This window comes from Esox lucius, chromosome 2 (genome assembly GCF_011004845.1).
Source record: "Esox lucius isolate fEsoLuc1 chromosome 2, fEsoLuc1.pri, whole genome shotgun sequence".
Lineage (NCBI taxonomy): Eukaryota > Metazoa > Chordata > Actinopteri > Esociformes > Esocidae > Esox > Esox lucius.
Window position 1 is genome coordinate 15,124,010 of NC_047570.1, and position 20,551 is coordinate 15,144,560.

At 40.3% G+C, this 20,551-nt stretch overlaps 1 protein-coding gene across 1 annotated transcript in view; it reads right to left on the minus strand.

The window, feature by feature from the left end:
* Positions 1-203: 203 nt before the first annotated feature.
* galnt18b (UDP-N-acetyl-alpha-D-galactosamine:polypeptide N-acetylgalactosaminyltransferase 18b) overlaps positions 204-20,551 on the minus strand; it is a 76,050-nt gene continuing 55,702 nt past the window's right edge. The window contains exons 7-11 of the mRNA XM_010881123.5: positions 19,349-19,534; positions 18,141-18,278; positions 16,761-16,856; positions 7,039-7,203; positions 204-596 (exon numbers count right to left, since the gene is read on the minus strand). Coding sequence (XP_010879425.3) covers positions 450-596; positions 7,039-7,203; positions 16,761-16,856; positions 18,141-18,278; positions 19,349-19,534 — 732 coding nt within the window. The 3' untranslated portion in view covers positions 204-449. The remainder of the gene's footprint in view (positions 597-7,038; positions 7,204-16,760; positions 16,857-18,140; positions 18,279-19,348; positions 19,535-20,551) is intronic.

The window sequence follows — 20,551 nt, forward strand, 5'->3', positions numbered from 1 at the left end:
CAGGTCTGTGAGAGCTGGAATTCTTACTGGTTGGTAGGTGATCAAATACTTATGTCATGCAATAAATTGCAAATTACTTATTTAAAAATCATACAATGTGATTTTCTGGATTTTTGAGATTCCGTCTCTCCCAGTTGATGTGTACCTATGATAAAACTTACAGACCTCTACATGCTTTGTAAGTAGGAAAACCTGCAAAATCGGCAGTGTATCAAATCATTGTTCTCCCCACTGTATGTCTGATCCACAGGCCAAAGAAAATGTTTAACATTTACCATATGATGTCAGCTGGTTAACAAAAGACATCACAGTGCTCCAGTGACCCTGTCCATACGCATTCACCACTCTCCTTTACCCACAACAAAGACACAAAAGAGTGACAGGGTAACCACCTCATTCAGTCCAGTGTGCCACAGCATATTTGGCTAATGTTTGTTCAGGGGAGTCCATCATAGAGAACCGCCAGGCAGTGTGTTGGTGATGGACCACTTCTGTCCGGTGCATTTTTGAAGTGACAGCTGGTATCCAAACTCGTTTTCATTGCTTGCCACCAGCTCAAGGCATCGCCTCGATTTTTTGTTTTGAATGGAACCGCCCTGAAAGAAAAAAAAAAACATGCAGATGAAATTGCACCCATTCACCTTAACCTCACTGTGCTGTGAATTACTAATTTCCCCTCGAACCCTTTAATGGGGCTCTCCGAGATAGTATCAGAATTCTCACAAAAGAATAACAACAATATGTCTGCCATTATACTCAGTAGCCTTCTCAGTAGGAATGCTGAGATGATATGATAATGAAATGGGAATACAGGAGACGGCATTAGATGAGGAGAATACATTGTTCACTTGTCACCTGAGAAAACAGCCCTCGCACTCTGAGAAAACCCAATCTTTGTCATCCAAGGAACCGTGTGCTTCGAAGTGTCCCTCCCTCTCATCTGTCTTTCTATCTATGAATCCATGGGATCTGACAAGCATAAAAGCTTTAAGTTGAATTTAACTGTTGGGACCAGTGCGACGAGAGTCAGTGAGCAGATCAGATAAGCTCACTATCTCAGTGTAACTGCAGGGCCTGGGTTCAGAATATCTTCCCTCAGTCAGGACAACTCAAGCTGTAAAGGCAATAGCATTCAAACAGGCTTATGGTTGAAGACTAAAGGCTTAAATAAAGCAAAGGTGGACCAGGACATGTTGAGTTCCAGCCATTTAGCCCATGGGAACATAAGATTAACCACCTAATACTTCAAACCCCACTTTATAAAGGATTCATACTACAGTTTTTCCCAATTGCTAAAACACAAAATGTAGAATTGGGCTCATCGTGTCAAAACTCTACACACAAGAAAACTAGACCCAACACTTGGAGATGAACATCTAACTACCATGTCAAAATGACATTCTGCAATTAAAATTTAACACTTATAATTCCAAAGGTCATTTTTGGATCAATATGAAACACACATGCACATGCACATTAGACACTCAAAGCAGCAACAACACACCGGTTTTCAACACACTGGTCAGTTGTATTCAAAACACTGGTCAACTGTATTCAACACACTGGTCAACTGTATTCAAAACACTGCTGTTGTTTGTACTTTGTAGACCTTTTTTATTTTCTCATACAGGCCTTTTTTAATTTTCTCAATAGTTAAAGTGCAGTAAATCTACTCACAGTTCAAGCAACACAAAATGTGATTATTTGTTGCTATTGCAACAACACACAAAGAAACATAGAATTACAGTTCAGTCGCTTTATGGATCACGCCTTCTATGAGGGTCTGGCCACATCACCACATCACCCCATCCACATCACAAGCGATGTCCTTCCTGGCCAGGCAACGGGGAAAATATTGTCTTGCATGTCGTATCCAACCATGGATCGACCCCACCTCAGTGTCTCCACATGCCTTGTCCATTGCTTTCCAACGCCAAGCCAAAAATAATTCCTCAATCGGATTGAGAAAAGGGGAATAAGGGGACAGGTATAAAACAGTGAAATGATTGTGGTTGGTGAACCAGTTCCTGACCAGAGCAGCCCGGTGGAAACTAATGACACCAAACCTGGGCTGCACTGGTCTGTCCTGTGTAACTGCAGTATGTAATGCATCCAGAAATGTTAGTATGACTGATTGGTGTTCAGTTACAGTTTAAATGTTGTAATATGTGTAAAATTGCAAAGGGTTTGGGAATCTCATGATCTATGGTACAAAATATCATTAAAAGATTCAGAGAATCCGGAGAAATCTCTATACACGAGGGACAAGAACGAAAACCAATATTGGATGGCCATGATTTTCAGGCCCTCAGGCGGCACTGCATTAAAACCAGACATGATTCTGTAGTGGAAATCACTGCATGGGCTCAGGAACTGCATTGTCTGTGAACACAGTTTGTCACGGCATCCACAAATACAAGTTAAAACTCTACCATGCAAAGAAGAAATGGGATATGAACAAGATCCAGAAACGCCCAAGCTTATTTAAGATGGTCTAAGGTGAAGTGGAAAACTGTCCTGTGGTCTGACAAATAAAAATAGTAAATTATCTTTGGGAATCATGGATGCCGTGTTCTCCGAGCTAAAAATGAAAGGGATCATTCGGCTTGTAATCAGTGTGCAGTTCAAAAGCCAACACCCATGATGTTATGGGGGTGCATTAGTGCAGCATGGCTCCATAGTAAAAGAGTCTGTGTACTAAACTGGCCTGTCTGCAGTCCAGACCTGTCACCCACTGAAAACATTTGGTGCTTTATGAAATGAAAAATACAACAAAGGAGACCCCGAACTGTTGGGCAGCTGAATTCCTATATATGGCAAGGAATTCAGAATATTTTCAAAACTACAGCATTTGGTCTCCTCAGTTCCCAAATGCTTACAGAGTGTTGTTAAAAGAAGAGGAGATGAAACCCAGTAATAAAAATGCCCCTGTCCCAAAATTTCTGAAACGTGCTGCTGGCGTCAAATTCAAAATGGGCATATATTTTTCCAAAAACAATAGCATTTCTCTGGTTCAACATTTGGCATGTTGTCTGTAGTATTTTCAATTAAACATAGGGATTAAATTATTTGCAGATCATTGCATTCTGGTTTTATTTGCATTCTACACAGTGCTGCAAATGTTTGGAAACGGGGTTGTCGTTTTTCGGCCAGAATGTTTTCCTTGTGTGTGTAAGGTTTTGGAGATGTGACTTTTTATAATGGGCATTGTGTTAACAGTTTAGGGGTATTGGGGTATTATTTAGAGATTAGTGTGTATTAAATTGGGAAAAACTGTAGTATGGAGTACTGTCTGTTTAGTTTAGTATGCTTGTCAGGTCTAGCATTCTAAAAAGCTATGGAATTAAACAATTATCTGCTTGAGTGCAATGTGTAAAACACATGGGGGATGGCTAAAGTTTACAAATTATTTCTGTAATAGTTTTTCATCAGTAATTAACATCTCCATGTGTAGTAATGGTTGTCAGATGTAGCATGAAATTTAACATAGTTGATTCAATATGTTCAAGTTAAAGACCGATAGCCATTATATACACCTCATTGGCCACACAATGAAAATAGCTTAGAATGAGTGGGAGGAAAACAATATTACCTGCTATGAGATATGACAAAGAAAACCAATAGAAACAATAGAACGCAAAAGCACTCATGACATTCTTTTCACTTTCAGAGTTGTACATTTGCTGTTTTTATTGGGGTATTTATTTCAGCTTAATAATTATTAAAATAACTACAGTATAGAGAGAAAATCTCACTACAAAAATGATGGTGTTTATTTTTTTTCTCTCAATAACCTGACCTCAAACTTGAATCTCACATAGACTCTTTATACAGTGACCAACAATTTAAACATATGGTTCCTGTTGGTCCAATTTCCATGAGGTGAAAAAAATATACATTAAAGAGAAAAGCATATTGTTAAAAAAAATTATGTGCATAAATTTGTTTACATCCCTGCATTTCTTCTTATATTCTGGATTATCTCGATTTTAATCAAGATAATCCATCCAATTGATTGGTGTGGTATTTAAAGATGTTGATTAAACTGCATGATCAAACTAAGATCATGTTGGATCAAACCCAGGGCTACGGCATAACCTTTTGGAGCCTTTGACAACCTTACATAATGAGTGATGAACATACATTTCTCTGGTTAATTACTAAATTGGTGCAGTGCGGTCAAATCCTCCCACATGTTGCTAGTTTGACCAGTTGTATTCAACAACCACTTTTGTTGAATTTGGATGCTATTAAAGGCAGAATTACTGGCAACAAATTACTATAGAAAAATCATCCAACACTGTTATGGATGTACAGACAGAAATGAATGTCGCTAGAAAAATTCTTACTGTAGCTGTAGTTGCCTAGCTAGCAAGGAATTAACTTTGCCAGACATCATGTGAACATAACATTTAGAATGAATAACCAAAGATCATAGTTCATAGATAAAGAATGAACAAACTTAACAACTGGGTCACGTCTTTGGCTTAGACAATATGAAAGCTGAAAGATTAAGAAGTTACTGTGTTATTATTGTTGTTTGTTGGCAACCACGATATGATTGGGATGAACACCTTCGTTCTGTACGGTACATTACCTTGAAAAAAGAACTCTGCAAAGAGATTCTACCCCGCCTGGTCCCGCTGTGTTGTCGATTATTTCCAAAGTATTGTACAGAATGGAGGCGTTTATCCCATTTATACCACGGTTGCCAACTAATAAAAACATCAACACCCATACTTTTATCCCTTATATAACCACAACAAGCCCTTCAGCGTGCTTGAAAAGTGTGCCTCCCCTAGACGAGAGGCCACATTACAAGGCATGAGGTTGCTCTTTGTACTGGCAATTGGCCAGTCATGTTTGCTCCATGTACTTGATCTTGTGGACTTTTGCCAAACCAACATATTGATTTTATATATATATATAAACCAGTGAGCCAAAAAAGATAAGGGTCCTGGTTTCACAAACAGCAATGAAAGGTTAACTACAAGTGTTTTGTCATTTTCTTTCTCTAATTTGTGTCTGTTTTGGTGCCTATGTGTGTGTGTTTGTTTTAGGAGGCAACTAAAAATCTCATCAGCACTCGTTTGATTGAGTGTGCCATGCTCGTTACCAGGTGAGTTTATACGCCTTCCAGATCTGGGGGTCTGGCCGAAGCGCTGCGCACGCATCTCTTTGGTAGTGTAAATACAACGTTGTATTTAGATACCACGTTAATGTTATTTAAATGAAATACTTGTCACCATTTTTGTAGTCTAAATGGGCTCTTATAAACCCTCTCACCCTCCATGCTTCAGCCCACGCTACAGCCACCTAACTGTTATTAATTTCTTCTCTTTCCCAAGATAAATTACCATTATTTTCTTTACTTTAGGAGCGCATGTTGAATAGCCACTACAAGGCTCTTAAGCAATTTTTGTGGCACAAGAGTCATGTATGTGGGTGTATGGATTTGGGTATGCAATATGCCAGACCTGCTTTTGTGGCTCCCTTCCCCAAAGCGAAGAAAATTCACAAAATTGTCAGGCAAATAGGATTCATCCACTGAGAGAGATTAACTGATTGCTACTCTCCACTTTTCTCCATCTGCTCGAATTTCAGAGCGGTAACCCTTAAAAATGGGATCATTCCTCCTCGCTACAACACTGTACGACCCTATGCTTAAGATGTATTGATGCAATCTATTCCTTTTTGAGGTGTAAAACACATTTCACACCATTTCTAGCATAAAATGTGATTAATAAAGCGTTGTGTCTGACAGTACCATGGCCATAATTCCCTTCTTTAATCACACAATACTCAACCAACTGACAATCTAAAAAAGAAACATTAACTGTTTGTGACTTGTGAGATCAGGCATATTCTTTAGTAAAACCAGGATAACATTTCAAGAATTATACACTGTTCAAAGACTGATTAAAGTATACATCCCACATTATAAAAGGGAAATCACATTCATTAAATTAAATGTACAACATGTAGGCCCCTGAAAGTCTAACTAAAGTAATAAATTAGGACAGATATATTATATTAATGTATGATATATTTATAGATTCTTTCATTAAAACACTTACTACTCAAATAAATTAACTTAGTTCGACTTTAAGGTGCCTAAGACTTTTGCACAGTACTGCATGTGCTTTTCACCAGGTTTCACAGCTGTAAAACTGTGCTAGGCAGCATTTCAATAAACCCCTTGAACAGAACATGATTACCGTTTGAGTCAAAGCATCACACTAATAGAAAAGCAACAGACAGTCATAAATTGACTCCATAATTGTCAATACTTTGACTAACAAGAGTAGTAGTGATAGATAAAACCAATCCAGACATATTACATGATTTATTGCAGGTTTTAAAGCTCTCACTCCTTGTCATGAACATGTGGCATACAGTAGAGAACTATACATTTTTCTTATTCAAGGGCATCTACTCCAAATAAATAACTGATCCATTAATGGATGCTTTAAGATTTCTTTTGAAATCTGTGAATTCAAGTTGAATTCAAGGTTAACACCCCATTTAACATGGATATTTTGAGTGGATATTTTTGTGCATATATTATAAAGACACTGGACAGCATCAGAAGAATTTTAATTGGACCTTCAAACCTTTTACAGAGCACTCTTCAGGACATGTTGATGTGGCCCTCATTACAGGCAACTGTGCTCAGGGGCACTCCAATAATGAAGACAGAGAGAGTCATTATTGTGTATTTACAATTCACATCTAAAAGGCTCAGAGGAATTGGAACCGCGAGGTCTGTGAACCCTAAAACACCTGTATATCTGGGTGCCCTGTGACACCACTTAATGAGACCAACAAAACCACAATGAGCACTGAACTGTGGATGTCTGCAAATGTCACCCACTAAAATGTACCCAATATACTTAACTCCAACATCAAGTAAGTTCTCCATTTACTAATGATCCAACTTGCTGTAAACTAATAAATTCATCTTTGACCCATCATTTTCCATCCCCTGCTGGTCTCCTGGTTCAGTGTGCCGTTATGAGTGTTTTAAAGGTTTCTGACCTGAGTAAAGATCCAGTGGAGCTTCATGCGCTTGGCTGTGGCATAGCTGCACTCAATGAGGCGTGGCCTGCTGTTCACGTCCACCAGGCACTTGTTGTCATCATCATCGATGGTGGGACTGAGCACCCCTACATGTAACTGCTGAGTGCTGGTATAATACACATTCTGTAACAATAGAATAGACAGCACACACACAGGTCACATGGGCTACAGACAGCGTTCAAGCAATCCCAAAAGTGTTAATATGTTTTGGCCTTTTGTCAAGGTTGAGCTTACATCACCCCGAACTGACATGCATATTCATGCTGCTACCCTCACTGATCTGAACCACAGGAGAGGAAACGGCTTATTGCTGTCAGAAATGGCTTATTGTTTTTAGAGAAGAGTGTCGGAATACAAATCGAGCAGCTTCCCGGAAAAAACTCTAATGGCGGTCTCTGATGCCATCATTCCAGCCCCTATTTTCCAAGGGCACTTGTGCGCCCATATTTAACTAACAGTCTGTTAACACCAGTGGCAGGAAAAAAACATCTGTTTGAACTAGGCGGAGAAGCAGAGGGGGTGGTGTGTGCTATAGAGTGCAGCTGTATCTGGGCTCTGACTCCACTTCTGTGCATATGGGAATGAGCAGGCTTGGCTGCACACATGGGATAGCCAGAACCCTGGGAGTGCATGGGGAGGGCAACATCTGGAGTAGGGGGGACATCACAGCTGGACAGGGGAAAGGACAAGTGCTAGGGAGTGGTCTTCCATTGCCAAACCTTGGGCAACAGCAGAATTTCCAGTAATGGCGCATGATTATCTTGCATATTTGGAAAGGGAGAAACATACAACTCAACAGAATAACAACTCTCACAAAAAAATCACTGGTTTAGGTTAGGAAATTCAGACAGGAATTGTTCTCAATCAATTGTTTTCTCAAGTAAGAGTGCCAAAAAAGATGACTACTTGTTTTGCAAGCTGATATTAACCGGGGAAAAAACAGCTGGAAGGGTGTTAAGAAAAGGATACAAAAAGAATTATGTTTTCATAGCGCAGGCCTCGATTCCCCTGTTCAGCCCTGGTCTGGGCTAAGACCTGAGTGTCTTGTAATCCGAGAAACGCCCCTGGTTTAATCCAACCTTGACTTGAGCAAAGAGTGGGCACAATCACACTGTGTATGTCACCTTGAAAGAAGTACTTGTGTTTGAAACTGTGCTGAAACATTTAAAAGAGGTACAAGTGTTTGAAACTGTGCTGAAACATTTAAAAGAGGTACAAGTGTTTGAAACATGTCAATTTCGTAGGGATAAATAACCAGATGATTTTGATCCCTGCAATAATTTGGATAAGACTTGTATAATATACTTGTGGCTATTGAGCCCGGCCATACAACAACAGACAGGATTGGTGCTGTGCCTGTCTTGAAAGCAGGTGATCCTGAGCTTGAATCTCAGCAGTACTTTTCAACAGAAGTACATGTGTTTGTAACTCAGCTGCGCCATTTAAAAGAGGTGCATGTTTTTGGATAGTGTTGCTTTCATAAGAATACATTATCAGTGTATATTGACCGCTGCAGTCATAAGCTCTCCAGATGGGTGCTATGGCTTTGTTGGTTAAAGAGCCAGTCCTGTAAACAGGAGATTCTGAGTTCAAATGTCAACAGTGTATTAAAAAAAAAAGCATGTGTTTGTACCTCGGCTGCGCCTTTTAAAAGAGGTACAAGTGTTTGAACAATGTCAGTTTTGTAGAGATAAATATCCACAGGACTTTGCACATCACAATCATAGACTCGCCGGATGGGTGCTGTCACTTAGTTGTAGAGTAAACAGGAAATTCTGAGTTCAAATCTCAGCAGTGCTTGTGTTTGAAATTTAAAATAGGTAGTGTTTGGACAATCTGTTTCATGGGGAAGAATAACCAGTGGACTTTATTTCCTGCAGTAACATGCTGGGCGCTGAGGCTTAGTTGGTTAAAGCGCCTGTCTTGTAAACTACAGATCCATTCAAATCTCGGTAGTGCCATTAAAAACAGTTACAAGTCTTCGAAAACTGCTTTTTTCCCAGTGGCTTATACAACTGTGGCTGTTGAACTCTGCCATACAAAAGCAGGCAGGAAGGGCACTGTGGCTTAGTTGGTTAAAGCCCCTGGCTAATAAACAGGCAATCCTGAGTTCAAATCTCCACAGTGACTTTTAAAAGAAGTACATATGTTTGAAAACGAGCTGCGCCATATAACAGATGTTCAAGTGTTTGACTGATGTTTGTTTCGTAGGGCTAAATAATTTTTTCCCAGTCTTCTCCTTTTTTAAACTTTAGTAGGACATGAGGTCCTGGTCCACACCTGCGGAGTACCTGGTTTGGGGGGCCCGTTGCTGTCCCTGTCCTTACAGGGTCATACTTCTGACCTAGTCTAATTTTAAATAGACTCTGGATTTAGCCCAGATACATTTATTAATAATTCCAATTGGACTCTTATTATCTCACTCGGCACAGCCAGAAGAGGACTGGTCACCCCTCTGAGCCTGGGTCCTCTCTAGGTTTCTTCCTAAAATTCGGCCTTCTTAGGGAGTTTTTCCTAGCCACTGAAATTCAACACTACTGTTGTTTGCTCCTTGGGGTTTAAGGCCAGGTGTCTGTGTAAAAGCACTTTGTGACAACTGCTGTTGTAAAAAGGGATTTATAAATACATTTGATTGATTGATTGAATAATCAGGGGATATCTATCCCTGCAAAAACGCACTCACACGATGGCAGCTGTGGCCTATTTGGTGGAAGCTCCTGTTTAGTAAACAGGAGATCCTGAGTTTGAATCTGAGCAGTGCCTCATTTAAAAAGTGCTTTGTTTGTAACTCGACTGCGCAATTTAAAATAGATACAAGTTTCTGAACAACATCAATTAGATAGGAATAAATAACCAGTGGATTTTGATCCCTGCAATAACATGCTAGGTTGATGGGCGCTGTGACTTGGTTTAAGCATCCTCTTAAAAGATGTTTAAGTGTTTCAACAATCTCTCTTTCTCAAATTCCTGCGCCAAGGGGGTGGTCCATGATGAGGCATTCCTTGTTATACCGTGGAATGTTGCATTAAAACAAGGCATAAAATAAAAAATACTAATGGCCAACAGGGGGCATCTGTGAGAACGTTGATAGCCGCCTGAAACTGCAGTAATTGAAACAATATAGTGTTTACTGCTTTAAATTCAAGCCTGTGTCTGTTTTTAATAGGCCGTAATACAACATAAAAATTGGTGGAATATTGTCTACTATAAGCTTATTAATGGATTGCTATGTTTCTGTGTTTGATTTCATAAACTCCCACCTGTCACGCAACCTTTGACATTACTGAATCGTAATTTAGATGTTGGATATTTTTGTTAAAGTAATACAATGTTTTTTATTACACTTCACCATGTTTTAATAAACATTTTAATAATTGTTTTAATTTGAAGAGATGAACTGTTCTTTCTGAGTATGTAAATGTAATTATACACACATAGCCTAAATCTTTCCTTTAGTTAATCACAAATATTTAAACTGAAATAGGTCCTACCATTATTTGACTGGAATTATAGCTTTTCGATTACAACGATTAACTTAACATTTCTATAGTCTAATTGCTGACATTTACCCAGCGAACTTTAGGTCTGCTTCATTGATGCTACTTTTCTGCACGAAAATTTCCTGAAGACTCCATCTAATTCTTTCAATAAAAACAATGAAAGTAATAAGAAATGTATCTACCCACTACATTTCTATAATAAAGTGCAATATGCCACAGTAGACCTAAACCAAAATATAATTAAAGTATTTAACATATCTACGTTATAGTAAGTGGATTTTCGAAGTATGCATCCGTGCATGCTTTTTGGGGTAATGAAGACTTTATCAAAACCCTTTGGGCAGTAAAAGAGAAGGGGTTTCCACGATTCTCTTGTCTCTTCAGTTGATGAAAAAGTAAGTTATTGCCACCTATATTGATAGTTATTGTATCAATGTCATTCACAAAATGATGTTTTTGTGCCATGAAATGATATAGCTTGGCAGTGTTCGTCTTCAGTCTCGCTAGCATTTGCTCAATTCTTATGACTATTCCAAACAGTAAGTTAGTAGATACTATTAAGCCTATAACTGGCGAATAATGTGTTAAAACGGCCTGTGGCAAAAGGGTTGGGGTGGTGGGCTAGTTTGGCTCCAGGACCGTTTATTGGCATTACATTTACCAATGTGAACAGAAAAGCGTGTCTACTTGCTGTTTCAAACTGAAATATTGTCCTGAAAACTTTTGTTAATGTGAATAGGCCTTAAGCATTAAAGCCCTAAAATTGTATTCACAATCTCTTGTGTTCATTTGTGAAAATAAATTAAGAAAATATTTTTTTAAAATATGAATATAAAATACACAAATAAACACCTACTACCCAAATACATGGCTTCAGTCTGATTTTCAGGTGCCTAAAGCTTTTACCCAGTATTAAACTTTAACATGGCGCAATCCTATGGAATAGTTCCAAGAACGCTATCTGACTGGATGGCTTCACTCTGTCAAAGTAGTAGACAGTGTTAACTTCAAAGCCACAAAGTGAAGGAGTTGAAAGCACAACAACACAACAAACAGTACAGTGAACCAGGAAAATGAAATATAGTATGTCCTGCCTGCTTTATTTCAGGAGCAGTTATCATAGCAGCTTTTCTCTGCAGCTCTGTGATTTACCATTTCAGTATCACCCATCTCCCTGGCCTTCTCCTAATCCACGGCAGCTGACCGGGGCCTACCTCAACATCAATGACTTAACTGATAATGAATTGGGAACTGTGCTGGATCAAACACTGCACGTAAGTAGCAAGGCATCAAAGATAAATTAACTTGTTGAATGCAAAAATTTAATTTTCTGCCTGAAAAGATTTAAAAGTCCCTATTTATCATGTGCGAGGGCCATAAACAAAGTAATGCTTGATACTCCAAGAAAGATTCCAATCTTAATTTCTAACACATTGCAGAAATGTTATACCTTTTGAAAACAGAAGTTCAACTACAATTCAGTGCACTCCATAAGCATTCGGAGAGTAATGTCAAAATTGCTATAACAGCATGGTTTGCCAAGTCCCATTGCACCCATTGTTTAGCTATTGCTTGTTTTAGGGGGTTTCTGACTTCAGTCTCCTTTTCAGCAAATTAAATGTATGTTCCATCGGATTAAAATCAGGATATTGGCTTGGCCTGTCTAAAACTTTTCACGTTCATACCCGGATGAACTCCTTTCATCAGTGGATGGCGTTGGCAGTGTGTTTTGTGTCATTGGTTACATTGTGAAGCGCCACACTATTTGTCAGGTGGCATGTTCTAGTGCACTGGTAGGCAAAATCCTTCTGTACACATCTGTATTCATTATCCAGCTGCCATCATTAGTTTAATTAACAATAAAGATGAGTGAGTCCATTCCAGAGGCAGCCATGCATGCCCATGCCATGACACTACCTGCACCATGTTTCACAGATGAGATGATATCCTTTGGATCATCTGCAGTTTTTTTCTTCTCCACACTTTTGCCTTACCCTTCACTTTCATAATGATATGATTGTTTGTCATCTGTACATAAAACTCTGTTCCGACACTGCACTGGCTGTCATTTATAGAATTATTTTTGGAACTGTTCAGAGGTTTGGATCTTGCGGTGTAGCTTTTTAAATTCTGCTGCCAAAGGTCAGTGGAAGTAACTTAGCCATGACATGAACATTGTGTCTGAAAAGCATTTAATGATGAGTTAATCAGCTAGATAAAATTAATGCCTAAAATCTGGGCAAATGGCATAATGATTTATCTGTACAATTTAAACTATACTATATTTTTTTCTGACAGTGTTTTTATTTCTTTTTACAAAATTGGGGGAATTTGAATAATTAAAATCACCCAAAAACTTGAGATGGCAGAAATTCCTTTGCCCTCTTTCAATTGAAATCCTGACTAGATGGCTTGCCTATGGCTGATAAAATTGTGGATTTGTGACAACAGACAGAAATAAAAGCAGCCTGCCAAGGTTCGATAGCTTGCATATAAAGGGCGGTAACTTGCATGAAATGTGAAGGACTTATTTCGGCTTAACCAACAATCCACCACAGGTGGTATGTTGCTGTAATCTTGGGCATAGGAAAATATAAATGTGCAGACATATTTTGCTATGTGGGTTGTTGAGTAATCTTAGGTAGCTATAACAACCATCTGGCTCATGTTTAGCATTGTCTGTCATCTTGAAACTGCTATTTGAAATACCTATCACTGTTGGCATTACTAGCCACTACTAAGACATTCTGCCTGTACAGTAGGCACCCTCAGCAACAATACTGTATGAGGGATTGTTGGATAAGTCTTTTGATAATCTTTGTATGTTTTGGTTACTTCTGTTTAGGTGAGAAATCACTCACTCTCTCTTATTTCTCCAAACATTTTGTGTGAGTCCCTGATGGCTAGTTATTGTTTTAGCTATAGACTTAGTTACATTTTCTGTCAACTTGCCATATCATAGTTTTTCTCTGTAGGCCTATAGTAGGCTTCTATATAGTATGCTGCATTCCATTGTTGACGTCTATGCGAACTCCATGCTTGCCGCTGTCAGTGTTATTTATTCTTGCCCTGCAAGTTTAAGTAAAAGATTACTAGCTAGACAATTTATTTAACTGAGCACAGCTAATTGCTTGAAGGAACTGCAATACTTTTCGGGTGATATAAAAATTCTGTCACCATTTGGCACCGCCCCTACTATATACGGCTTCACTGTGCCACTGTTACAATCACCAATTGCTGTATGCTAGGTGTATATGTTAGCTACTGTATGTTTCCAGATAAGAGTCTCTGTATTGGACCAGGTACACAAACTCTCGTTTAAAATGATCAAACATTTGATGTAATTTCATAGCATTTTGCATCTAGCGATGGTGTGTAGAGCACCAACGAGCAGTGTTTATGAAGTTTTGAAAGTCACTGTGTATCAAACAACCATGCATTGGGGTTTAGATTCAAACACACTCCAAAAGTCAGATCTCATGGTTTCATTACACAATCATGGTGTTTTCACTCTTTATTTTTGCAGTGAAAGACTTAAATTATTCTACTCTTGGGATGTGAGATTGATGTTTTCTCTGGAGTTGTTTGTTTAGAAAAGTGTGCAAGGCATCTAGGGAATGATCAGCTTTGGCTGGCTTTCTTTCTTGCAAGAGATCACAGCTTATTTAAGGTCCTCCCAGGAGATTCCTTCTGAGCATATGTTTTCAAATTAGCGTAAAACATCAATACAGGTGCAATGAGGGTGAACAGTTTCTCACTGAGAGATGAATAGGTGATGATGATAGTTAATGCAAAACATAGGCTAATCCTTTAAGAATAAAATCACTTAATAATAAAATAACAGAAACAAGGAACCAATAGAAAAATGACTGCAGGCTTATTCATGCCAGAAATACTGTATATACTAAGTGGAAAGTTATTTGAGTATTACTTGGGTGTTTCACTCTTCAAAACATTACGTAAATGACTACAAAAGGTGAGGCAGATCGTCCCAAGGCAGCAGCTGTGTTGAGGTAGGGATGTATCAGTGTGGCAGTCTGACATGCAGGGTTAAGGGTGAATGATTAAATTCAGTCCTCTGGCTGCTCAATACCAGCTTACGAGTGAGTGGCCATTAGCGTTTGTGGACTGAATAACACACGTTCATAACAAGCGACTATGGAGGAAATCGGTTCAAAGTATCAGTTCAAAACATGAATCTCCTCAGATTCTAGGTTAGAGACGGCAAAGTGTTTATCTTACTATGATGCAATACAAGACAATTGGACTGAAACTCTGAGACATGAAACCGTTGGTGTTTTAATGTGGAGTTCCTTTTAGTCAACTGATCTAGATCATCAGACACTGCCATTACTTGACCATAAAAGAGACTACCCACATGTAGTTCAATAATGGCTCTTAAAAGGTACCACTCAAGACAAGATGAGAAATCTAAAAAAGGATGTTGAAAGGAAGCAGGTACTGTCCAGTACTGAGTCCTGGCAAGCATATTTTGTATTGTCCAAATTTTGAAAGCTAACTAATAAATAACGTGTTTCCATAAGGCTGGTGGTGACATGTTATTACATTTTTTACAGTTTCTCACAAATAAAAGTTAGATGGAAACCTGGTTAATAATATTAAAACAATTGTTTAAATTATTCTAAATCTTCACTGTTAGGCCCAAAGAAATGTAATATGAATAGGGTTTCTATAATGTATGTCTATGATTGGGGCCCATCCTTTTTCTAGGTCACAGAAGAGTTTATCGTACTGGGAATACTCACATTTACCTGCGCCCCTAGATTTTACATGTCAGGGAAATAACCAAGACATTCACACAGCTCAAAAAAATTAAGGGAACATGTAATCATCACAGTATTACACCAAGTCAATTAAACTTCAGGGATATCAATCTGTCCAGATAGGAAGCACAAGTGATTGTGAATCAATGTCACCTGTTTTGGTGCAAATGTAGGTGACAAGAGGTGAGGCAACAGCAAGACAACCCCTGAAAAGGGGAATGGTTTTGCAGGTGGTGGCCACAGACAATTGCTCTATCCTTATCCTTCCTCACTGATTATTCTCTAGTTTTGCATTTTGCTAGTGTCCTTGTCGCAACTGGAAGCATGAGACGGCACCTGCAGCCCATTCAGGTTGCACAGGCAGTCCAGCTCCTCCAGGATGGCACATCCACACGTGTCGTCACAAGAAGCTTTTGCTCTGTCCCCCAATACAGTCTCAAGAGCATGGAGGAGATGCCAGGACATGGGCCATTACACGGAGAGCTGGACAGGGCCATAGAAGGGCATCAACCTAGCCTCAGAAAGAGCTACTGGTGTGCATGTTTCTGACCAAACTGTCAGAAACAGACTCCATGAGGGTGGCATGAGGGCCTGACATCCCCTAGTGGGACCTGTGCTCACAGCTGAGCACCATGCAGCTCGATTGGCATACACCAGAGAACACCAGAATTGGCAGGTTAGCATTGGTGCTCCATTCTCTTTACAGATGAGAGCAGGTTCACTCAGAGCACATGTGATAGACGTGAAAGGGGCTGGAGACGCCATGGTGAACGTTATGCTGCACACAACAACCGGTTTGGCAGTGGGTCAGAGATGGTCTGGGGAGGCCTATCCTTGAAGGGTCGCACATACCTCCACGTGCTAGCCAACGGTACCCTGATGAAAGCCTCCGACCCATCATCACACCTTCTGCTGGTGCAGTGGGCCCTGGGTTCCTCCTGGTGCAGGACAATGCCCAGCCTCATGTTGCCCGAATGTGTAGGCAGTGCCTGGATGACGAAAGCATTGATGCCATTGACTGGCCCTCATGTTCCCCAGACCTGAATCCAATTGAGAACCTCTGGGACGTTATGTATCGCTGCATCCGCCACCGCCAAGTATGCGCCAGACTGTCCAGGAGCTCACTGATGCCCTGATCCAGGTCTGGGAGGAGATCCAGGACACCATCCACTGTCTAATCAGGAGCATGCCCAGACATTGTCGGGAGTGCATACAGGCATGTGGGGCCATACCCTACACTACTAGGGTATGGCATTGGGTATGTCATTTTGTTCTCAACAAATTACACAATGTACATATTTCGTTCATCTAGACCCAATGTGCGATTAAAGTGTTCCCTTAATTTCTTTGAGCAGTATATAATGATGTAGTGATTTAGGCTTAAGGGGGTTCGAACCTGAGGTGTCATCCCATGACAGAGGTACAGGATGGGGACGTTGTCGCTGTCCGGCCCCTGGTCCAGACAAAGGTCAGTCTTCAGGGAGTTCTTCAACTGAGGGGTAGAGATGAAGTTAAAATTCAAAGTCACTCATTGGCTACTTCAGTGAGAAGCTATTTTAATCAGAAGTACCCATTATTATAGATCCACAATGCAGGTTGAGGGGAGAGGAGGTACTTTGGGGACTGAGATGGTGGGTGGTTGTGTGAAGTAAGGCATTTGCTTTGCTGTTTGCAGGGACAGGATTATGTACATACATGATATTACAAAGGAACAGCCAGAGCCTGTGCTTGTCAACACCTGAGTGCCATAGATGTCTCATTCAGCTGATCATAAAAAAGCCTGACAGAACCAAGGATACTCTTTAGGGACGATTCACGTCTTGAAAGGATGAAGCATAACAGACAACATACAAATAAAAAAATGCTATTGATTTGTGGAGTCAGTGGTAAATAATGTGCAAAACTAATTTATGAATAAATAAAACCTTGCACTACTTATCAGTGTGGTGTTTACCAATGCCTTTGACCTCAACTTCTCTTCTGAAGACAATTTTAATTCTGGGTAAGGAATTATCTAACCAAAATTATTATTCATCAAAAGCACCTAGGAAATACAGAGTAATGAGTAATTTCTCGACCCACTTAATCCTTGAATTAATTGTTAAAGGCTGACCTATTTTCGGAGTATCTTTTTACCTTTCATAATAATATGGAAATAAATAATGCAGACCACAGTCCAGTGAGACTGTGTGTCACTGTAGATTCAGGCATATTGCACTGATGCACTGTGGCCACACAGAAATAAATCTTTTGGAACCTAGATCGCTAATATGAATACTGTTAATGTGTCTTTGTGGCCAGAATGCTAATTCAGATAAATGTGTCTTGAATTGCTGAGAATTCCATTTGGCCATCCCGGCGGATCTGTGAGAGGAGCTGACACAAAGCAAGCTCTTCTCACAAGCCCCGGCACAGCACAACAATATATGTACATCCACAATGGAATGGCCTCATGAATACACATTTCAATGTCTGTTACTGTAAGAGCTTGCACAATTCTCTGCAGTATTTCTACCTTTTCCACATGATGCCCACGTTGCCAGGCTGCAGCGTGCCAACCCTGGCAGTGTGTACAAAGGCTGGGCAGACAGGTCTGTGTTTTTTAGAGCCAAGCTGCCGCAGAAGTGCATTTCTCAGTGACAAAATTGCATTCCTAACTGCAGTCATCCAGATCATTATGCGTTGAATTATGATGATTTACTCATGCCTGTTTTTTGTTTGCTTTTGCGGAGACTCTACACAGTGTTTCCATTGTTCTAGAGGGGATCCTGCTTACCACTCCATATGCCACTGTGTCTGTGTACATCCTCATCTCTGGGTAGATGTTGACCAGGTACCAGCGAAACGTCTTACACTGGAGCCGCTTCCTCAGGGCCTTCCTCTCAGAGATATCCCCGATGTCTATTCCTGAGTCCTGCGACCATGCACACACACACACACACACACACACACACACACACACACACAGTGTATTACCATTAAAACATTCTATATTTACTAAATCTAACCTTAATGCTAATCTTTAACCCCCCCCCCCCCACGCCTTCAGGTAGAAAGGGGAACCAGCTCACAGTTATTTCTGATTTCAACTGAAGAGAACTCACTGAGGAATACTTTCCATCTGATTGAATGTGTCATAACTCTTTTGATCCACTCATGTTCCCTGCATAAAGAACCTCAGCACTAAATGACTGACTTTAACACCATCTGTCATTTCCTCTGAGTCCTAACACTGCAACAGTCACGCTCTGCCCCTTCCTTCCTTCTGCACAAGCTGCCACTCCTGTCCACTCTCCTCTAATTATTGTAATTGCTGCATCGCTGACAAACTTAAAAGCCGAAGCTGACCTGATCAACTACAATGGAGGCAAACTGCAGCTCACAGGGGTACTATAAATGGACTAATGAGAGTCTGATAGACAAAACAGAAACAGCTTTGACTTGATATGAAGGAGGTTCATAATACGTTAAGACAAAGGTAGTTCATGAGTTTAATCCTGAGGCCAAATTTTCCTTCAAGCGCGTGTCCGCCTGTGTATCCGTATCAGCATCAACGTGACTACTTGCCCTCTAAAGCTAATGGATTTGCTCATCTATTTGAAATGAATGTTAACATACATTCACCTCCAAAAATATTGGCACCCTTGATAATGATTAGACAGGGAAACATTATACTAGTACAATTGCACAGAGAAAACTAAATAAATGCCAAAATGACTGGAAACCCAAACCATTCTTATGGCTTCCTGTTTGACTGGGTTATAAAAATGACTTGTAAAATGCATACAGTATATTCCACACATTGGAAAACTCAAATACAGCTCATTACCCATGTAGAGTATTATGTCCAGCCTGTTTTGCTCATCTTTTTCAAAGGTGGCAATCATTTAGGAGGTGCAATAATTGTACCATATGAATACCAGTATCTACATAACATGCATAGTTCAGTAAACGTGTTCCAGTTAGTACAAGACAGACATTCACCTCCTGGGGGATGTTCCAGGCCATGTAGACATGGCTCTTAAACTCATCCATCCAGACCTCTGCCACCCTCAGCGCATTCCTTCTAACATGAGACGTCAGGTCCTCAGTGTAGGGCTTATGAGCGCGCTCTATATGGGCGATACGGGCACAGGGCAGGACCTCCACACTGCCCCCACACTGCCACACCTAGTATAACACATAAAAAGAAAAGCGGGAAAAAAGGTCAATCAACGCTCATTGTAAAACCACATTGCTGGGCGAAGGTAAAACCCAGAACAGATCTAGAGAGGGTACTACAGGCCCCAGGACAATTTGGACAATTTGGACACTGCAGAGAAACCGTGACCTCTCCCTGGTCCAGAAAATACCTCACAGTGCAGCGGCTTCCAGAAGCAAACAGAAGCACCATGTCTCCACTGCCATCTGGCAGCTGTCTGACTTACTAGTGGAAAGGTAACGTTTTAATCCCTGATATGTGATGACATTAGCAGTCCCAGTGCTTTATTCATCATTATTAATGGCATGATGGTACATGTTCTGCTAGGAATGTAGAGATAGAATGAGAGAGAGTAAAAAAGAAAAGGACCATGATAATTAGGGAGTGGAAGTACTGGCATTATCTTATAAACAAAAGTCCTCCCGTATTGCTATCGCTGCTATTCTTTCCCAGATGTAGTGTGACACTGTGTTGTGATGAAACTGCCTGCTCTTCGTCCCAGTGGCTCTGTGTATCTTTTCTCTGCCAGCTTTCATCTCTCCACTCCGCCCTGAAGAGCTCATACTGTAGCCTCCAGTCAGGAGCCTTTACTCTCAAATCCCTCCACTGCACAGCGCTAGCTGGACTCCAACAGGCTAACATTCCATCTGGAGAATTGTTGCCACCGACATTTATTCCACATCTCCGCTAGTTAGGTCCAATGCGCAAACATTCACTTCAAAGCTCTGCTGTTGCTCTGGAGTTGAACGGACATTCTGGATAGGTGATGCCGATTCCATGATGTCATGATGTTTCCTCTATTACTGCCCAAAGCACGCCAGAGCATGCCAGTAGTTCCCCTTCCTTTTTCCCTATATAGCACTCAGAGACAGACAGGAAGCTCAGTCATGCACACACAAACACTCTGAAATAGAAAAAAAAACACAAAGACCAGAACACATGCGCAGGACACAACATTCAGACTATATAGTTACAATGTACACTGT